We start from the raw sequence: 19667 nt of genomic DNA, 5'->3' as shown, positions 1-19667 counted from the left end.
GTGACAATTTTGTATTGTATTGCAATTCCTGCCGGTTGGTGTTAAGCTGCTCTGCTGCTGTTGTTCCCTACTCTTGGTACAAGCAACGTCCTTTTAGCTGGTCTCGCCTAGCGGGAGAGGGAGGTGGGAGGGAATTTCCCTAAAGCCATTTGTTTCTCGAAAAGAAAAAGTAACACAGAAGCCTGCATATATAAAGAGGATTTTTAAATGCAGACGCGCAGTTCTGTTTGAGAAGCCAAACCAGCACCCCCCAGGCAAAAACCGTAATTTTGGACTCTCATTGCCCTTACTATCAGGTGGCCTCTGCAAGTGTCTTGTGATGTTCTGAGAGCCTTTTGGTTTGCATTTTCAAGTCTTTCTGTGCATCCATGAGATGTTTCTTGTATGAGAAATCTGTCAGTCTTTCACAACCACATGACAATGAGCTTGGACTGTGAGTATGAACCAGGCGGGGATCCCTCATAAAATCGCAAGGAGGGCAGCCCTTTCTCGTTCGATACATGGGCGGCTGTAGGCAGCCTCTATGGATGTTTCTGTAGCAAGCTGACCTGGCTTGGAGCCCTAACTGCTGCACTCCTCGGTATCTTACAGGCATTAACTGTATTGCAGTGGTATTTTGCAATTTATGTTCAAATCTTATTATGGGGAGCTGATTTGGTCAGATGTTCTGTGGTATCATTTTATGAAAGGAAATCTGATTCATAGGTCTGCTCTGATGGCAGTTTCACAATTAGTCTGAAGTTCATTTAGGCCTGCTGCTGTCCTTTCTTCCTCTTTCTCCCCTACACCCACGCCATGGAGTCCATTTGTGTCCCCTTTACAGCTGCAACTGTGCGGCTAGCATGGCTTTTGTAATTTTTGTGAGGCTAATTGTGAGTTGGGTCAGCATCTGGCTCACCAGCTTATCGCCGTGTCCATGCTGGTGCACAATCACTGTCAGATGCAAGGGAGGGGACAGACTGGGAGCACGCGAAGGTGCGTATTTGTTCCTTCGCAGTTATGGAGTGGATAAACTGATCAAGAAACTGCATCCAAACCGTTGATATTGATCTCCATCAGATCTGAATGTACTGTGAATTTGGAGTACTTTCTGGTTGGTTGGCTTTGGATCCGATTCCCCCATCATTTTTCTAGTCTACCTTGCGACAAGTGCTGGGAGACCTCGTTAGTCAACGTTAGTGCTTCTCTTTAAAAACACCAAAGCATGAGATCTGCTCCTGGGCTTCCTGAGCACAGCTTAACTCTTTTTCATGAGGTGACCCCCAGATCTTGCAGGGGGTATTGGTATTATCCACAGGCTGTCAGTGTGGCCTTGACAGTGATCACTTAAAGGGCCAGCAACATGTAAATTGTGCTAGATGTGCAGTGGCAGGAGTTACAGTAGCGTGACTTGGGTCTAATTTTCATTTCTGTCTATTACTACTGAATAATAGGCTGGAAAATTGCAAGGCATCAGTGGTTTTGTACTCAGAGGTGGCATGCCATGTAAGCAGCATAATCCCTGCTTTCTGAATTAAATTCTCATGAGACTGTAAGCTCTCCTAGAGCTTATATTGAGACAGAATTAACTTCATGAATGACCAGCTGTAGGGTTTGGATGCTGACATATCATCTATGGGATTTAAATGTCAAGTTTAAAAATATGGGATGGCCCTAGCTATCACGTATGCATGGAGCACTTCTGTGTACACGCAAAATAGTCTCCAGGCATGTGCACAGTCCAAACTCGTTGTTCATCCTCTGAACATGCACATAAAGTTTGCTTTACATGATGAGGAAGTCTGTGGAGCATCTGGCATCGCTTCTGCACGCTAGCAGCCACTTGGCAAACTCTCATCCTGGAGCGTGCAGCCTGCGGGTCTGTGCCTGAAGGTGTTTGTACCCTTAAATGACAGGTTCCAGCTGCAGACTTGGATATGATTTAAATTTAAGAGACCTTTAAATTCAGCATATCTTAATATCTGGGTCGGGCCTACCCTCAGTGTTACTGATCTAACAGGGACTGGGGAGCTTCATAAATCAGTCTGCGTCACTCTGAACGTGAGAATAACTAAACGCATCACTGAATCGTCAGGGTGAGTGGGTAGAACAGGACGGCACTTCTGCCCTGGGTAAAAAATTAGAAGCTATTTACAGAATGAGAACATTGTGCTGGAGCCCTATTCTAAATCGGCAATAGCAAAGTTGCCCTGACGTTAGGTCTGGGAATTGCTAAGTTGAGGTGTGGACTGGTGTCACAAATACTGGTAGCTCAGGGAGTGCTCCGAAAAGCTTTGGTGTCCAAGTGCTTCTTGTAGGCATCAGAGCTGCATCTGGCAGGAGAGAGGAACGAAGATCCCTGATTTTATTAGCTATTGGCCAAAGATGCAGAGCTTCTACAGAAGGCAGAGTTAAATCATAGAATCATAGAGTGGTTTGGGTTGGAACGGACCCAAAGATCATCCAGTCCACCCCCCTCTGCCAGGGCCAGGGACATTTCACTAGAGGTGGTTGCTCAAAGTATCCAACCTGACCTTGAACACTTCCAGTGATGGTGCCTCCACAGCTTCTCTGGGCAACTCGTTCCAGTGTTTCACCACCCTCATCATAAAAAATTTCTTCTTTATGTCCAATCTAAGTCTACCCTCTTCCAGTTTAAAACTGTTGCCCCTTGTCCTGTCACTACTGGCCTTGGTAAATGTCTCTTTCTTATAAGCCCCCTTTATATTTTGAAAGGCCCTAGTAAGGTCTCCCTAGAGCCTTCTCTTTCTCAGACTGAACAACCCCAAAAGCGCTCTGTAAATGCCAGATGTAACAAATGTCACACTATAGTATAATTAATATAATATAATACAGATTTCTATTACAATTGAGGTAAGGTGGGTTTGGTGAGTGGTTGAGACATACACAAGTGTTACAGTAGAACCCCAACAGCGTGTCTTTCCAGTCTTATTTCTAGACTCATAAAAACTTCCAGCTGGTAGAAGGGAAGAACATGGAGCCTACATCTTAGAAGAGAAATCGTGTTCTTGCCTTTTTGTTAGGCACAGAAAACTATTTTCCTTCAACAGACTTAATGAAAGAGCAACAGCAGGAGAAATTTCGAGAAGCCACTAGCCATTTCTTGTTTGCCATCATCTCCTTCGACCTTTACAAATCTTTGTTTTCAGAGAAGTTTCCCGTTGGGCAGATTGGCTCCGGTGCTTCCAAGTCTAATTGCAGCCTAAAGGGCTGGGAAGATCTTTGAAGTGAATTGTATGCTGCCATGTAGGGAGATCTTGCTGCTGATAGATGTGTGTGTAAAACAGCAAGAGGAGATGTATTCCTACTGTAGATCCAAATAGTTCTGGGAAAATTATTATGAACAGGAGAAAAAAAACCTTATTGTTACAATACAGTGGCTTACTGAGCATTCTGGAGGCTTCCTGAAGTCCTTCTGTCCTTGCTCCCAAGGAATCTGGGAGGTAGAGAAAAGCTGAAATAAACACTCTCAACATTCGCATGCTTTCTTACAAAAATTGCACTTAAGTATCAAGGAGGGATAAGCAGCCACCTCTGCTATTATCTCTCATATCTGCTTGCTATTGGATAATAAGGTTATTTTAATACTCTTCAGAAATTCCAGGAATTCCCCAACTTGTTTTCTGTGCAGTTCTGCTGCTGCCTGCTGGCTCTGGGCTGGCTCCTGGAATGCAGCTGGCCGTGAGCACGTACTGGGTGGTTGGGTTGCTTTAGGCACATGGGAGATTAGGATCCCAGGATCTTCTGTCTTGCCTTGTGTTACAGGAATGTGTGTGCTCCGCTTGAAAAAGCGTTGGAAACCTCAGCAAGGACGTAGTCAAGGGGAGCAGCCTGCATCATCTGTTGGATGGCTACTTGCTATGCCCATCCAGGGCTTTACTAGAGTCCTGCCCTCTCCCAGCCCTGGTCCATCTCAGGGTTTATAGAGCATATGCAGATAAAGACTGCTTTGTGTTGGCCTAGGATCGGATGCATCTTGTCAGAAGAAGCGCATGTGGGCCTGAAGGCTCCTGTGTTTGTTTCCCCCCTGGCGGCAGCTATATCAGCTCTCCATAAACGCCTTGCTTTGCTCTGACATAGAGGGTTGACGGTCTTTGGCCGTTCTGTATTTGTGTGAAGGACACCTAGAAGTCCCAGGCAGCACAGGCACAAGCTAAGGAACAGAGGATGTTATTCAGCCCTGCTGTCACTGCCAAGCTGATGGATGGGGAAGGAGAAGGAGAGGTGCTGCTATGATTTTATACCACCTCAGTTCAGGTGGTGCTGCTTTCTCTTTAAAGGGCAGGACAGTGACAGTCTCCAGGCTAAGAAACAAACTGGGAGCAGTCATGCTTTCGGGGTGGCATACCTGTCCTGCCCATGCACGTTTACACCAGTTCCAATGAAATCTGGTTTTAAGCTGAAGTTAGAAACATGCATCCCTTGTATGTCAGTTAGCTCACGGAGGAGCGCTGAGCACTTCACGGTGTCACTTACAGCAGCACAAGGAGCATGTCATGTTGCCTGGTCGCGATGTCCGTGCCTTGCACCCACGCTGGGCTGAGCTAGATAACTCATGGTTTGCAGGATAGTGGCGGATGGGACTTAGCAGATGGGAGGTCACTCGGTCCTGTGGAGCTTGTGGTGCAACGGAGCAGTGATTTATCAATTGCCCTGTTCAGTAAATTACCGCCGGCATTGCTTCCTGCATTTAACAAGCTGGTTGTTAACCGGGAATACAATGACTGGGTTTGGAAGATTTGTGACATGCTTGTGTTTAGGATGCTATACTTACTTCTGAGAATTTGCTTACATTTTTTTCATCCAGCAGGAACCTTCTTTCCTCTTATGAGCCTAAACAGGAATTCTGTTCTATGTAGTATCACTTGTCTATGTAGTATCACTCCTCTGCAGACCCTGCCAAGGTCCCGTGCGTATCTGTACTATTCAGTACCCCGTTGCTGATTGTTCTCTGTAGCCTCTAGTTTGAAGGCACTGAGGCTTTATTGCATTTCTAGCTACTGCAAACCTGTCTTCAGGTGCTGTTGCCTGGTTAATAGACATGTTGGACAAACTGGTGTGGACAGTCTTGCCTTTATGGCATCTGACCTGAATCAGAGCTAAATAACGTGGCAGCGAGCATGCTATTCTTGGTAAGAATGCACAGGTTCTGTTCATCTGTGCAGGCTCCCCCACTGGCACCCTCAGGCCAGACCTGCTGCGTGGGTAGGGGACACCAGGAGCTCCACGCTCTGTAATGGCTCTGCCCGGTACAGCGTGCTCTTCCCTCCTCCAGTCGCCATTGCAATTGCACCCAGCCCCAATTCTAAACACATCGCTGAGGTGGCAAACTAGACGTCTCCCACATAGGCAAGGCTTGTGTAAGACCTGAACAGCCACTGAGATGGGTAAACCAACCTTCCTGTTCTTCCGGGGGAAAAAGCGGAGGAATGGCAGTCAGTGGGTGAGCCCAGAAATCTGCCCGTCCCGTCCCGTTGTCTCGGACGTTGGCCATCAGCAGCTGCTTAGGGAAAAAGGCGAGAAATGGGTGTAGTGCTGTGACCCAAATACTGGGTGATACCCTCCCGGTTTCTTGCAATCTGCTATTGTGAAAGTTGTCTGTAGAGTGGCCCTCTGAGCACATTCTCCAGCTAGAATCTATCCCACAGTTCTCTAAAGGTGCTTTCTGAGTTTGGAGTATCTTCCAGCAGACAGCGTCTCTCCCTCTCTCTTTAAGCTCATCATTAAATTCTGCAAGCTGCGTTCCAGAGGTATGGTAGAGAGGGTTGTCTGAAGTACAGCTCAGTAAATGTGTGTAGGTGTTGCTAAGAGCTGTGATCCCCAGTCACTGCTGGTGGAGCGTGGTACTGCAGGGGGTGTCATCCTCGCCTGCCCCTCGGCCCCGGAGTACCGCTGCGGAGGAGGTGACACACGCACAGAAAAGGATGCATGTGCTCCTCAGCCCTAGCAGTTCACAGCTCGCTGGTGGAAACGTGCCAAGAAGAGATTAAAGCAGGATGTGTGTTCCAGCTGCTCCCATGAACTCCATTTTAGCTCATCAGGATTTTCTTTCCCACCTGGTTTATTTCCCCCACGCCCCACAGGATAATGATTCCTGAAGACATTTAAAAGCATCCAAAAGATCTACCAAAGCTCATAGATTCTAAGTTTGGCACAATGCTATGTCCTGTCATAGGGAGAAGCGGATTTTGCAGGATGGAGTTTCCTTAGGGTCGCATCTCAGACCGAAACACAAACCCACACAGGAACTGGGCATCTTCATCAAATCCATCCCCACCCTTCCAAGTGCAGCGTGCACTTCTCTGGTCTGCCCTCTCCAACGTAAACTCAGGGCTGTCTGTAAAATGAGGTATTATTAATTTTAATAAAAAACCTAATTCCTCATTCTACCTAAATGGCCTTCCAAAGTCTCGCAGAACAACGCTGTCAAGAGCAGCTCTGCTACAAGAATCAACGGAGCTCTCCTCTTCCTCCAGCTGTGGGCCCTTCAGGATAGGGTTTGTGTTGCCATTTGCATGAAGTGAACACGAGTTTCGTGTTCAGCTTCTCTGTCCCAGTTCCCAAATGGCTCTGCAGGGTACAACAGGTCCTTGCCAGGATGAGGACGTGTGGGTACCACGGGCGTGAGGGATGTGGTCGCCCCACCCAGCAGAGGTGCTCTGGGGGAGATCGGGTGGTGTAGGGGTCTGTACGGAGCGGAGTCGCACGTGCCTAAGCTCTTCTCTGTCACACCAGCCCGGCGAGGATACCCACCTGAGATCACACAGAATTTTGGAGAGTCTGTCGGCATGTTTCACATTTATGTAGAGCCTGAGCTCTGGTAGTCAGCATGAATTTTCAGTATAGATAGTTCCCATTAAGCTTCCTTTAACCTAGTTTTGGATTTTATTTTGTTAGTTTGTCTGTCGAAAGTTTTAGGTTTCTACCCCTGTAACTTTTGCTTTTGTTAAAAAAGCCCTTTTTCAAGCATCATGCTTTACCACTCTGTGTGGGAAAATCCACAGCACTGTCAGCCTTTATCATTTCTTGCCTTTATTTATCAGCCTCTATCAGCCTTTATCAGATTTCTTGCTCAACGAGGTCAAGTGGTGTTTGGATATCATTATATCGTGTCTGCAAAGGAATGGAAAACATATACTGTATGTACACTGAAAGTAGTTTCTGTCTCAAAAGTCAGGTTGAGCATAGAAAAAAGCGGTTAAATAGTTTTTGCAAAAGTCGGAAGGTGTTACATACTTAGCTATCTTTCACCTGCTCTATTTCCAACTTCTAAGAAAAAAGCATCCAGGAAGGCCATGGCTTCCAGGACACGGGAGCCCTGTGAATTCCCCACTCTGATAGGACATGTGACATCTAGAGTGCTTTATTTTAGAAGTCTTGTCTTTTGAATGTAATCTGTGACTGTATGTGCTAGTCCTTACTAGCTAGAAACGAGTAAGAGGGTAAATCTCAACATGAGTGCATTAATAACCTTCATTTTATCTTTAGATGTATATGTATATCTTTTTTTATTTTAAAAAGCAGTGAGCTTCCTTTGTGGGCTGGTAAACTTGAGGGCCCATAATGACTTCAGTTTAGCAGATCAAATCCATTCCTAGGCAAGTGTTGTGAAGAATTACTTCTTTCGCCTCTGCCCCCACTTCAAGTTCTTTATGCAATGAACGGCGCTGTAGTAAGTGAGAGGTCCAGCTGTGCTAGGTCTGCCTGGCCCTAAGAAATCAGAAGGTTTGCTTTTGATTCGATAATACTTCTAAGGAAGAATACTGACATTTGAGTCACTGAATTCATTCTGTGGCCTCTCTGTAAGTACTCGTGATCTCAAGCAGGCAATGCCCAGGAGTGAGGAGGAGGTCTCAGCCGTAGGGAGGGCCAGGTCGCACGGGTGTTTCACAAGCGTGTGCGTGCCGGGTGGCTTGTGCGGACAGCGATCTGCCAGCAGCCGCCTACAGTCTGCCGAAATGCGGCCCAGTACTAACACCACGTAGCAGTTCCATTAGTAGCAAATGTGATCTATAAATTATTCACCTGCTTTTAGCTAATTGATTACTCCGTGCTGTTTATGGTGATTACCCCGATACCATAATGCTAAATAGATCTTTATCATCAAACAGAGATGGTGCAGCCGCAAAGAGCAGGATCCCAAGGTGGGCCCGGTGGGTAGCTCACACATGTGGATACCCGGCAAGCATTTGCCCAGCCACCTGGCACGTTATTTTGGCCCCCAGTACGGGCCAGTGTGCAGCACCCGCGCTGTCGAAGGCTGGCTCAGATGTGTGCACAGAGCTGCATCATCTCAGTGTGGATGCGCAGCGGAGATGAGAAACAGCTCTTGCTTGACTCCCAGTCCTTGATTTGTGTTATTCCTCCCTGTAGGTGATTTAATTAATTTGCCTCTCCATTAACAGCTATGTTCTGGTTCCTATAATATAGGTCAACTAATTAAGATATATAAAAATATTTCCTCAAGGTAATTTGTTTTGGGAACAATGAATGTGGGACAATCCCTTACACGTGAAGAGATTGGATCATTTCAGAAGCGGCAGAATGGTGACTTTGGAGGTGAAATGTATTTCTAACAAAGGTGCAGTCCTTCTGCTCCGACGAACTTCCGTAGTCGCTTGAGCAAATCCATCTGCCGTTGCAGCAGGGCAAGATCGCCTAGGCAGGCAGGCACAGCATCATCACTAAGGGGCACTGATTTTCGATGAGATGGGGCATGTTAGCTAAATCCCTCGTGCTCCTCAAAGTTAGTGGAGGTTCATGTGCAGCCCTGATGTGCTGTTATTTCAAGGCATTGCACTCTTTCATTTGGAAAAAAAAAAGGAGTATGTGTCAGAGAAATCAGAATTGGTTTCTGTATCAACTAACAAATATAAAGTTCCATTCAAACAAATGTTCTTACATCCAGAATGATCTTCCATTCCACTTTAGGAGGTGAAGTACGGCAACTGACTCATTGCTTACATTTCAGTTGAGCTGTTGTGCAATCTCAGCTGAGAGTACTCTTCAGCTGGGAAAGGCACTTTTAGCGCTGTGAGAAATTTAAAAAAATCCTCTTAAAAGCAGCTGTGTAGGTGGAATGGAAGTTTCCTCTGCATAGCAGCTGACATGCTGTCATTTCTTTTGAATCCATAGTATGGAGATCATTTTGAGATTTCACGATTAGACCAGTCTTAGAATCTCTTGTAGCAATTTCTAGTTCAAAACGGGATGTGCTACTTATTGCTGATTCCGTTTCCACTGGGGCAGTGAGATTTTCGCCACTGCTACCTACAAAGGAGATACCTTTGCAAAAAATATGATTTTGTTACATTTTCTTTACATTCAGAAATAGAAATCTGACAACACTTCAGACGCGCCAGGGTGCTGGGCCGGGCCAAGAAGGTCTTCACCACTGCGCTCACTTTTTCAAGCCAGTAAATGTTTCCGTGGCACTGCACACGGTTCCATTTACTCCTTTCTCTTGTTTTTGAAGCCTCAGGTATTTTAAAAGCTGGTATTTTCAATTTAAGTAGATCTCTATCTAAATTAGATATATTTATAAAGGTGATTTTTATTTTATTTTTACTAATTTAATAACTACCATGGAGTATTTTGCTCTCACACACTGGTATTCTGCTGTTTCAGCTGTTGCAAATATTAACTTTTCATCTTCCAGGCACCGTGTGTTTTTGCAAGACAGATAGGGAGCACCCACGCACGGGTGCCACCTTTGCTGGCTCCACATCAGTCATGCAGACTGCTTTTCTGCAGCATAATAATTTTGAAGCACCAGTTACGATCTACGGGTTAGGTTTTGTTGGTTTTATTTTTTAAAAGCTCACTGGTTTAATTCTATTCAATGGCTTGAATTTCTCTTCTGGGAAAAGGCTCCGTGTCAGGACAGGCACCTGTGATAGCAAATTCTGGCGTGGAGACAAAGTCTGTGGATGGAAGTGGGCGAATGAGTTTGGACACAGTTATGGAAACAGAAATTCCCAGTTAGCTTCATGTTGCCGTTTGAGCCGGATGCGCAAATGGGAACCATATGAGCAAAAAGCCATTGAGGTTTAGCCAGTGGAGGCACGAACGGGTGCTGGTAGTCTCTAGATAGGATCTCTGGTTATGTTCCCCATTAGGTTTGACAGGGCTGTTGAGGTAGCAGACACCACAGCAGAGGAGTGGTCTGAGGCGGCTCCCAGCAGGGCGGCTGCGATGCAGAAGTGCGCCGGGAGCTGACACCGGGGGAGCTGGGCCAGCCCCTCAGCTACTCTTCCTTCTTCTCTTACCAGGGGAGAAGGAGGAACTGTTACTGTTTAATGGGCTGGTGCTTGTCTTCCTGGGGGTCACTGTGGCGAGGACCTTCCTAGGAGCGTGCTCAGTTACCAGGAGCAGCCAGCTCGTGCAAACTGGCAAGGTTCTGCTGCAACGAGGCAGCGCAGCGCGGCGTTCGTTTGTGCTGGGTTAACAGCATGGCTAGCTGCTCTTTGCACGGTCCGAGGCAATATGAGTTGGGTCTAAATGGGTCTAAATGTCAGTACAGGCAGTGACAGAGAGAGAAAGTCACCACTGCAAGAGAAGCGTGCTAATTAATGCCAGTTAACTTCGGTGCTTTGCTTTCTGTTGCAGCTCCTACTTTCTCACCCCTGTTGCGGATAATCCTTTATGCAATCTTCACTTCAGCATGGCACGACTCACTTGCCAGAAGTCAAAGAGAGCACCTAGGACAGAGCAGAAATAGTTTTCCTGTTACTTTCTGCTTTCTTACCCCCCTTATTCTGCTGGCACTGCAGGGCCTCTCAAAGCTAGGAGTCATTTCGGGTGGAAACTGGCCCAATGTGCGAGATCTTAGTAGTGCTGCAGGGCCACAAGATGTCATGTTTGCCAAAGCAAGAACAACCTGCCCAAAGGAAACTGGTGGGAGACGTGGCCTTAGTGCAACCCAGATCAATAATTCAAAGAAATGTGCGCTAGTTCATGCATTTTAACTGTTTCCCATAAGAAGAAGTTTCCTTTGCGGGAGGAACGTCTGACAGCACCACATCCGTGGGCCTGTGGGTGGTCTCTGCCTGCCACAGCCACATCCTAACTCTGCCAAGCCGCGGTGGCGGCGAGGGCCCTGCCGTACCGGGCGCCTTGCCAGGCCCGCGCTGGCCGAGCCGCCTCTGCTAGGACGTGGAGGGAACACTGGCCTGAAGAGTGTTCCCTGTCACACCAGGAAGGCTAGTGGGTCAGATATCATTGGGACCAGAATATTCCCTTTGGAACTCTTCTGATTTGGTGAGTCTCCTTGTTTCTGTGGGGAAGGAGCAAGTATACTCCAGTGGAGTGGAGGTTTACTGGCAACAGGGGTGCCTGCAGGTAGGATCTCAGGGATTTCTCAGGCTCCATGGAAACGTCAGACCTTCAGGTCAGCTGCCTAATCCTGCACTGTCCGTGCTGAGATGGCCTGCTCACTTGGGAACGATCCTGGCGAGGAGCTGTCCTCGTGAGAGCTGCCCATAAACTTCAGCCAAATCAGAGTTTTGTCGTCTTTGGACCGCTGCCATCCAAACCTCACGTTCTTGTCAAACGCTTCTGCGGTGAAGGAACAATGGAGTGTGGAAGAGCTCCCCCCCGTCCCTTCACCTCACACATCCCAGTGTGAACCTGAGCAGTGAAAATCTTATTTAGGCAGCAAATCCCGTATCTCGCTGGGGAGAAGGATTGGAAATGATGACCCTTTACGTACAGATTCATGGTTTGGCGATGTGAAGCTCTTGAACTGGAACCAGGAGCTGAAGGAATGCCATCATGATTTTCCCTGTTTCATCGTCGTTGACACCAAGATGATAGCGGTTAGAAGGAAAGGCATGTTTAACCATAAAAGTTTTATTTGCTTCAATCAGCTGTAAAAGCAAGTGCTAATGTTTGTAAAACATTTTTTTGGACAAATGGCCCCCTAGGCCACTGATTGTGCAGTTCTTATGAAGGTGCATTGAAGTGGTATATCTATCTATCTATCTGTTTATCTATCTGTCTGTCTGTCTATCTGTCTATCTGTCTGTCTATCCATCTATCTGTCTGTCTATCTATCTGTCTGTCTGTCTGTCTATCTATCTCATGAGGAGTAATCTAGTACTTGGAGCATACCCCAAACGTATTTTCTAGCTCAAAGGTGTGCAAATTCAGGGAAACATGGACAGAGCTCTTACATGGGTTAGAATCCAGCTCGGTGTGGCTTTATGAGGTTTTGCCCAGCACTGCAGAATCCCTTTGCACCCATGTTTGTTCAACAGCATTGCTTGGCTGTGAAGGGTGACACCATTTTTCCTGTATTGCTGGATGCGGCTTTCCTGTGCGTGCATTTCTCAACTTGAGACCAACGTGGAAGTAACTAATTGGAGTCAGTACCTCTGGAGTGTGCAGGGTGCAGCCCTGACGCGTTCCCCTACCTTCTGGTTGGCACTCTGAAGTTTTGCCTTTACTTAAGGCATTAAGGCAAGGCATGTATGAAATCCTAATTATTTTATAACAAAGTCTGAAACATTATGGGCCGCTTGAAGATAAGGGCTAGTTTTCTCAGTACTCATGATGTTTCTTGAGCAGTGGCCCATAAAGCAGTAACAGCCTGTGGGAGCAGGGTGAGTGGTCCCCATCTAGCCTGCAAAACCATGCTGCCTTGAGAAAGACTGGGTAAATCTGAAGCAAATCGAGGACTCTGTTTTAGTAACCCAGTAAGGTTTTAGTTGGTGCTTTTGGATTTCAAGCTGCCTGAAATGTGAGTATTTTACTTTCAAATGCCTGGCCAAAGCATTTAAAGGAGGCTTTATCAGAAGTGGGATTGATTTATTAATCTCAAAAGGACATCCTAAAAAATGCAGAGAATGACAAAATCCCCTTACAGGGGATGCAACAGTATAAATGTGGTTCATGATGTAAAGGACTAATGGGTTCTGGCTGACCACATGGCTGTTGTGCGACATATAGCAACCAGGTAACCACAAGCAGAGCAAACTTCCCAGCAGGGTGGTAGAAGTGACTTTCCAGTCTTGGTATTTTCCTCTAGAAAGCAGCCCCAAGACGCTTCAAGCTTCTGCCGCTAGGCAGCCAAAGAGCAGATTTCCATCTCCTCCAGCCTCTTGGAGAGCTTTTTACCAAAATAGCAGAAATCTGTATTTTTGCCAAAAAACATGGTTCCTGTGGCATCTACTGTGGAGGCTACCCTCCCGACACACCATGATGGCTTTGGCTGGGGCGAGCACGTTCCCAAGGGAATGCTATTGATGGCACTGACTGTATGTGTCAAGTGGCAGGTAGCTGCTGAGGTAGAAGGGTCTCCGAGCATAAGACATTTTTCTTCTTTCTAGCCATCACTGATTTCATCCGTACCCCAGCGTACGTGCAGGGAGGTACTGAACAACCGCACGCGCTGGTGTTGGTGCCGATCGTTGCCTGCACTCCACTCTGGCCTCAGGCTGTGCGCTGCTTACGGCCGGCCACACTCCAGTTCCTCCGGGCATTGCTCCCTAGTGCCCTTCTGGTGATGGGGCTTTGCTTGACGCAGCTGCCTGGTTACAGACTCCCGTGAAGCATGGACCAGGAAAGGAATAATTGGTTGTCTTCTACTTGGAGAAACGGCTCAAACCTCTGGAAGAGCTACCCTGAAAACTTGGTTCATAAGAGTGTTAAAGAGAACATTTTCTTGTGAATATGGGACAACTGATGCATAAAAAAGTTGAGGGATTTAATGCAATTTTATTTTAAAATCTAATTAGTTATTAGTCCAAAAGTGAATTGGTTACACTCACGTTTTTATGAAATAGATCAGGCATCTTCAAGCTATACGTGTCCAAGTTATCCAGGAGCACTGAGCTAATATTAGAAATGAAAAGTCCAAAATATAGTATAAATATTTCACTCTAATTTACTTTCATGTTTTCAGACTTCTGACATCATCCTGTTGCCTGGTTTTTGCAAGAAAGAAAGGAAGCCCACTCACCAGTTTATTTTTTTTATAGAAGAAAGCAAACCAGAAATGTAACATAGCCTTGGGAAATAAAATCCCCTTTTGCTGAGTATTGTTAGTTATTATTAGAAGAGCAAATCTTTTTTGTTTGCCTTCTGGGGCATTTTTAATCTTTTTATTCAGATTTGTAGGTATAAAAATGACAGAGGCAACCAAGATGAAGTTTAAAATGAGCTGAAGAAATAGTCCAAGGGATGTTTAGGACTTTAAGCTTATCAGCAGGGTACAGTACTGAAGTACAGAGAAATGACCTTTGGAAGGTTTGTTGTGTAGTCGGTCAGCGGCATAGACAGGAATATGCGAAGAACGCCGCTTTTTCTTTTATGTCTGCTTTGCTGAACTGTTGGGAAACGCTGAAACTCTCCACCTTTCTTGTCTTTCAGCCACATAATCAACGAGCTGATAGAAACAGAACGGGTTTATGTAGAAGAACTTCAAAGTATCATAGAGGTAAGAAACTCTTCTGAGATGACTTCTGGTGCTTACCCTCTAAGTCATCGCTGCGGGGGCACGTCCTTCGCGGGCTGAGCGCTCTCGCCTCCCACCTCGTGTTTAGAGTACACAGGCTCCGTTAGCCAGATAGCTCAGCCTTGGAGATGGAAAATGAGAAGGATGTTTTGAACGGCTTTCCTTGGGGCTTAAAGGACGAGGCACCTCTTCAGGCCCCAGCCCACAGCACGATGAAAGTTGCGTGGTTCTCAACGTTATGGACAGAGGAATAGTTAATAATGTGCCTTTTCGAAATATCATCAGTGGGCCTCAGAAACAGCACCCTGGCTTTCCAAGGGGCCAGGCACTAAATTTCTGTGAATGTGGGTTTGGAAAATGACTGAGAAAAAGGCAGGCCCTCTTCCCCCTCCTGTTCGTAGTGTCTGAACACAGAAAAGAGCAGCTCACGCATGTGGGGAGCTGGAGGTCCCTAGTCTGCGGGAGGGTGGAAGCTGGGTAGGGCTCAGCCATGCTTGTATTTGGGTGGGACTCGGAGGGCTGGGTGGTTTCTTTTCACAGCCATGCGGTTGCTTCTTTGTTGGGTTTGGTCTGTGGCCGCTGACAGCTCTGATAGTTGATACATTACTCTTGAGTTTAAAATCTGCACCCAGAATGTTCCTCCCTGAAAGTTTTTACTGAAGAAACACAATCCAGTTTCTACAAGAAACAACCAAATAATGGAGCCAAATACCACAGTTGAAGAAATAAATCCAAACTAACCCTTCTGCAGTGGAGCAGTGTAGCAGGAGGATATGTGTCTATCACACTTAGCGGTCTCCATCCCTACATGACCAAAATGGCTTTGGAATCCCCGGGACATCATTTCATCTTTTTTGTTAATCCAGCAGTCTGTCCACTTGTGGTTAAAAATGTGTTTGCCCAGCTATCGGGGATAAAAGCTCTGGGGAAAATGAGAAGCGTCAGAAATTCATGGGAACAACGAAGCAGCTGGCATAGGAGAAGCCTTTGTATGCTCTGCTGAGAATGAAAAGCACATAGGCTTTGGGGCTTTTCAGCGTCTCAGCCACAGTGCTTCTTCCCTGGTAAAAACAGCTTGCTTTTATTTTCCACTCTTTGCAGGGGTATGCTTCAGAAATGGACAATCCCAGTTTGGTACATCTGATTCCAACTGCACTCCAGAACAAGAAGGAAATTCTTTTTGGGAACCTCCCAGAAATCTACGAATTCCACAACAGGCACGTGGGGTCCTGCACCCTGGGGTGCTGCTGCCGTTTCTGCACCCCTCGTGCGGGGCTCTGCCCCACTCGCGCGTACGGGAGCAGTTGTCCTCACGTGGCCACTGTCTGTGTGTGCTGTAAAACCCGCGTGTGGAGAACACCTCTGGGATCATCTGTCTCATCTATGTGTGAAAGATTATGCCCTTTTGTGCATTTACTAGTGATTTCCCCTGGCATTATCCACTCTGAATGTCCCCTGGGGCGAGTGTTTTACCACCTCCCTTGGTACGCTGGTAGATGGCACAGGACTAAATCCTGATGATCTTTCTCTGGCAAAACACCTCTGCGAGGAAGTTTTCCTGATGTTCAGCTTATTTGTCCCATATTTCTGTTGTCACATTAGATGACATAATATATTTGATGGCACTTTTCTTAAGGAATTTTATCCCTCGCATGATCATGAACCTTTCCAGAAGCCTCGTCCTCCCTGTGGGCAAGGTGATCCAATGCCCGTAACTACAGAGTACCAACTATCCATGAGATCAACCTCCTTTTGATCCTCTTTCAAAACACAAAGCTTAGGGCTACTTCTGCAAACTCCCTGCTTTTCCTAGCCTTGCTTAAGTAAAACTGGCTGTAGCCAAAGTGAGAATTCAGGAATTCTTTTGGATAATAATTGCCCGTAAGATGTAAAAGACAGCTGAACAAAATAAATAAAAAAATCCCTCTTTTGCAAGTTCAGATATTATACCAGGGCAGTTGATACATAGTGGAAAATGTCTTTCCCAGTTTTGGTATTATTGTGAAAGAATGTGTCCTCCATTTGGAGAATGACGTTCCCCTCCCTTTGCAAGCCCGGTCTTTCTTTCCCTGGAGGCTTCCCTGACTGCGGCTGCAGCAAGCCCTCGGGCTGCATCCCGCGCTTTCACTGCTTGCTGATTAAGCAACCGCATCTGACAGAGCTTTTCTGTCCTTTCTAGCTGCTCTGAAAAACCCTTGTAATCAAACGGGAAGCAGGCGTTTGGGCTACACATCAGCAACAGATCTCAACAGCCAGGGGATCCAGCTCTGTCAGATGCTCGTGACCAGATGAAAACTTGATAATATTGGTGATTCAGGCAACCAGCTGTGAACCACATCCCACTTTTCTAAAATATGTATTTCTTTCTGTGTCAGAATTGTCACCTGCCCCATTGAATCCTCTTGCTGCAAAAAAGTAGGCTTTAAGCTGTGTTTGCATGGCGGCAAGCACACAGTGCGTGGGATGTTACATTACTGTTTGCTTTCCTTTCTCCCTCTCAGGATTTTCCTTAAGGAGATAGAAAATTGTATTGAAAACCCTGAGCTGCTCGCCCGATGCTTTTTGAAAAGAGTAAGTAAATCCTTTCACAGGTTGGTATGAACATCTGTGGTCTTACCCTGCAGTACTTACAGATTTACTCCTATCCTTCACTCTCATTGCTTTTGTGGATGAGGGAAACTCTCATAAGCAGACATTCATAGAATCGCTTTGGTTGGAAAAGACCTTTGAGATCATCGAGTCCAACCTTATTGCCAAATTAAGCCACCGTTAACAAGCGTGTATTCTGAAATCTGAACCTTTAGCTGGTGTACTGGCAGGAAGAGATCTGCTAACCGTGTTTTACCCGTGTATTTTAAGCCCTGGGTAAAAAAAAAAAAAGGTATCAGCGATCCAAGTGTTCAGCACGCTGTCCATATCAGCCAAATCTATACCAGCGGTCTGGTGTAACCCAGGCAGCACCCTCCTGTAAACACGCAGCGCGCGGTGTCACAGCGGGTTGCGCTGGGTGCATCCTGTTCCTGCCCCGCCTCAGCTCCCTCTGCTCTGCACCGTTCAGGATGCCTACTGCCCCCAAACTGGTCCAGCAGAGTCTACCACCGTCCGTGCCTGGTGAAACCCCACCGGCCCCGTAAGGCCCTGCGAGGTCGACTCCTTGTTCCCACACTGGCCAGCCAGGTGGGATTCTCCCCACCGGTGTGAAGTGGGAGGGTTGGCTCTCTGCAGCAGAGCGAGCTCAGGATTAGCGTGGCTTCCTGTAGCGGAACAAAAGGTGCTTGTTTATGTAACGCCCATTCAGGGCCCTGCCAAGGAGGAGAAAACTGCTGGTGGATCACTACCGCTTCCATAGCCTGACAAACCTGCTTGGGCAAGATCCCGTGTTTTGCGTGGGGAATGGGAGAGGCACGAGGCGCGGGAACATCTGTCCTGTCCTCTGTAGCCAGGGGTCCCCCTGCTCCCGCCGGACAGCACACCTACCCTTGATGCTTCTCCAGGGTATGTGTTCAACCTCCTCTTTTTAAGAAGGTGCGGTATGAAATGCAGATGGGTTTGGATGGAACACACCCACCCCGGTTGCCAGAGGTGTTGAGCGCTGCCCCATCTCTCAAGACTTCAGTGGGAATTAGGAACAGGCGGGGCTTCCAAAGGGTGGGCCCCCAGTTTACAAACTGGCAGGCTGAAGAGCAGCATACAGGTAGAAGTGTGGTTGTAAGTCCGCCGTATTGTTTTCTGTCTCACAGCAGAGCATTTAGAGCTTGATCGAATTGCACCACGAGGGAATGTGTCGTTATCCTGAGACTCAGATGCTGCTCAGGAAAATATTGTGGTGAAATCGTTATGCAAAATAGGATAATGGTCTTTTAAGAATGCAAACCTTTGAAATCCAAGAAGCATAAAATAGTCTCTGTGTTGCAAATATCACTGGATTTGGAGCTAGAGGAATTCTTAATACAGAATTGATCCTAAAATTCTCCAGAAAGTGCAAATTCTGTGTTTACATATTGTAGCCTCTGTCTCTCTCTGTAAAACCAGCTGTAGAGCCCAATTCTCCCTATTCTACCAAAATGAAAGCAGCAGCACTGAAGCTGTGGTTCAGGTGTGAAGTGAAAGAAAATTGGTCCCTCTGTCGCCTTTGCTCATGGGTTTCTACAGCCTGGTCAAATGACGCTGAAACTATTGCATACGAGGTTAAATCATGCGTTTGCTTTCCCCCTATTTCAAATTTCACGCTGAGAAAGCGAAAGCCTCTCTCCCGAGATGTCTCTGCTCACACAGTAGCACCTTTGATTCAAGAACTTGCCCTTACGTTCCGTTTTTGGAGGAGGCCACATAAAGCCCGGAGCCGTGCTGTTTGTGTTGGAGCGCCTTCGGGGGGCACAGACACAGCCTGGTTGTGTGCTTGCGCTCCCCGGATCTGGCAGCTCTCTCCGTCTTCCCGCTGGGCGGGGGCCTCGGGCTCGCGGTGACGACTGCGCTGGCACGGGGGGAGCCCGAACGGCTGCGCGGCAAGGTGATGCCGGGCCCTGGGCGGAACTCGCGGTGTTGCAGATTCACTTCTCCATTTCTCTTTCTCTGCAAGGGCGTTGCCGTCCTGCCGCAACACCGTGGTGGGCCTGCCGTTAGACACAGACTGGTTTTCGGATTCATACTTGAGGAACATTACCCTGCCTGATCTCACTGGGACTTTTCAGCCCCGATTCCAGAGCTGCTTGGAAGCGTCCCGAGAGCTGCAGTGGGGCACCCTGGCACCCGCGTCGTGTGTGTCCCCCCCCCCGCCCGTCGTTCCTTTGCCATGTCCCCAACGCACTCTCCCGCCTCCACCAGTGCCACCTCACTAGCTGGCACCGTGGATGGGAGCCCTGCTTCTCAGGTGATGGGAGAGACAGCCTCTGGAGTCCCAGCCTATTTCCCCTCTCTGGCTTCTCTCCTGGAACATGGTAGGGGAATCAGATGAGAGATGAGCCAGAAATGCCCCTCTTGTCCTCCCTCCCGCTTTGCCTGACCGTGTTAGGGCATGATCGTCATATGACCTGAATTACAAGTAAGCCAGCTCAACTTAGCCCGCGCGGCAGCCGTTACCCCATCGCCAGGACGCCTGGCCTTGCTTACCGCTTGCTGTGGCACGGGCTGCACATCTGCGCAGAGCGGGGAGGGACGCGTGCGAACGCCTGCCAGGGTGGGTCTCCAAGTGCTTTATCAGGAGCGAGAGGGA

General features: G+C 47.4%; 2 protein-coding genes across 2 annotated transcripts in view; one reads left to right on the top strand and one right to left on the bottom strand.

Moving 5' to 3' along the window:
- The window catches only part of B3GNT5 (UDP-GlcNAc:betaGal beta-1,3-N-acetylglucosaminyltransferase 5), a 28127-nt gene extending 21337 nt beyond the window's left edge, over window positions 1–6790 (bottom strand). The window contains exon 1 of the mRNA XM_035891152.1: window positions 6754–6790. Within this exon, the coding sequence (XP_035747045.1) occupies window positions 6754–6790 (37 nt within the window). The remainder of the gene's footprint in view (window positions 1–6753) is intronic.
- Window positions 1–19667, top strand: part of LOC104123299 (guanine nucleotide exchange factor DBS) — a 148961-nt gene that overhangs the window by 90546 nt on the left and 38748 nt on the right. The window contains exons 16-18 of the mRNA XM_009635536.2: window positions 14371–14437; window positions 15557–15672; window positions 16957–17026. Of these exons, the coding sequence (XP_009633831.1) occupies window positions 14371–14437; window positions 15557–15672; window positions 16957–17026 (253 nt within the window). The remainder of the gene's footprint in view (window positions 1–14370; window positions 14438–15556; window positions 15673–16956; window positions 17027–19667) is intronic.

Source organism: Egretta garzetta, unplaced genomic scaffold (genome assembly GCF_000687185.1).
Source record: "Egretta garzetta isolate BGI_Z169 unplaced genomic scaffold, ASM68718v1 scaffold663, whole genome shotgun sequence".
Classification (NCBI taxonomy): Eukaryota; Metazoa; Chordata; class Aves; order Pelecaniformes; family Ardeidae; genus Egretta; species Egretta garzetta.
The sequence above is the reverse complement of the archived record's forward strand: the minus strand, read 5'-3'. Positions and strand labels throughout refer to the sequence as shown.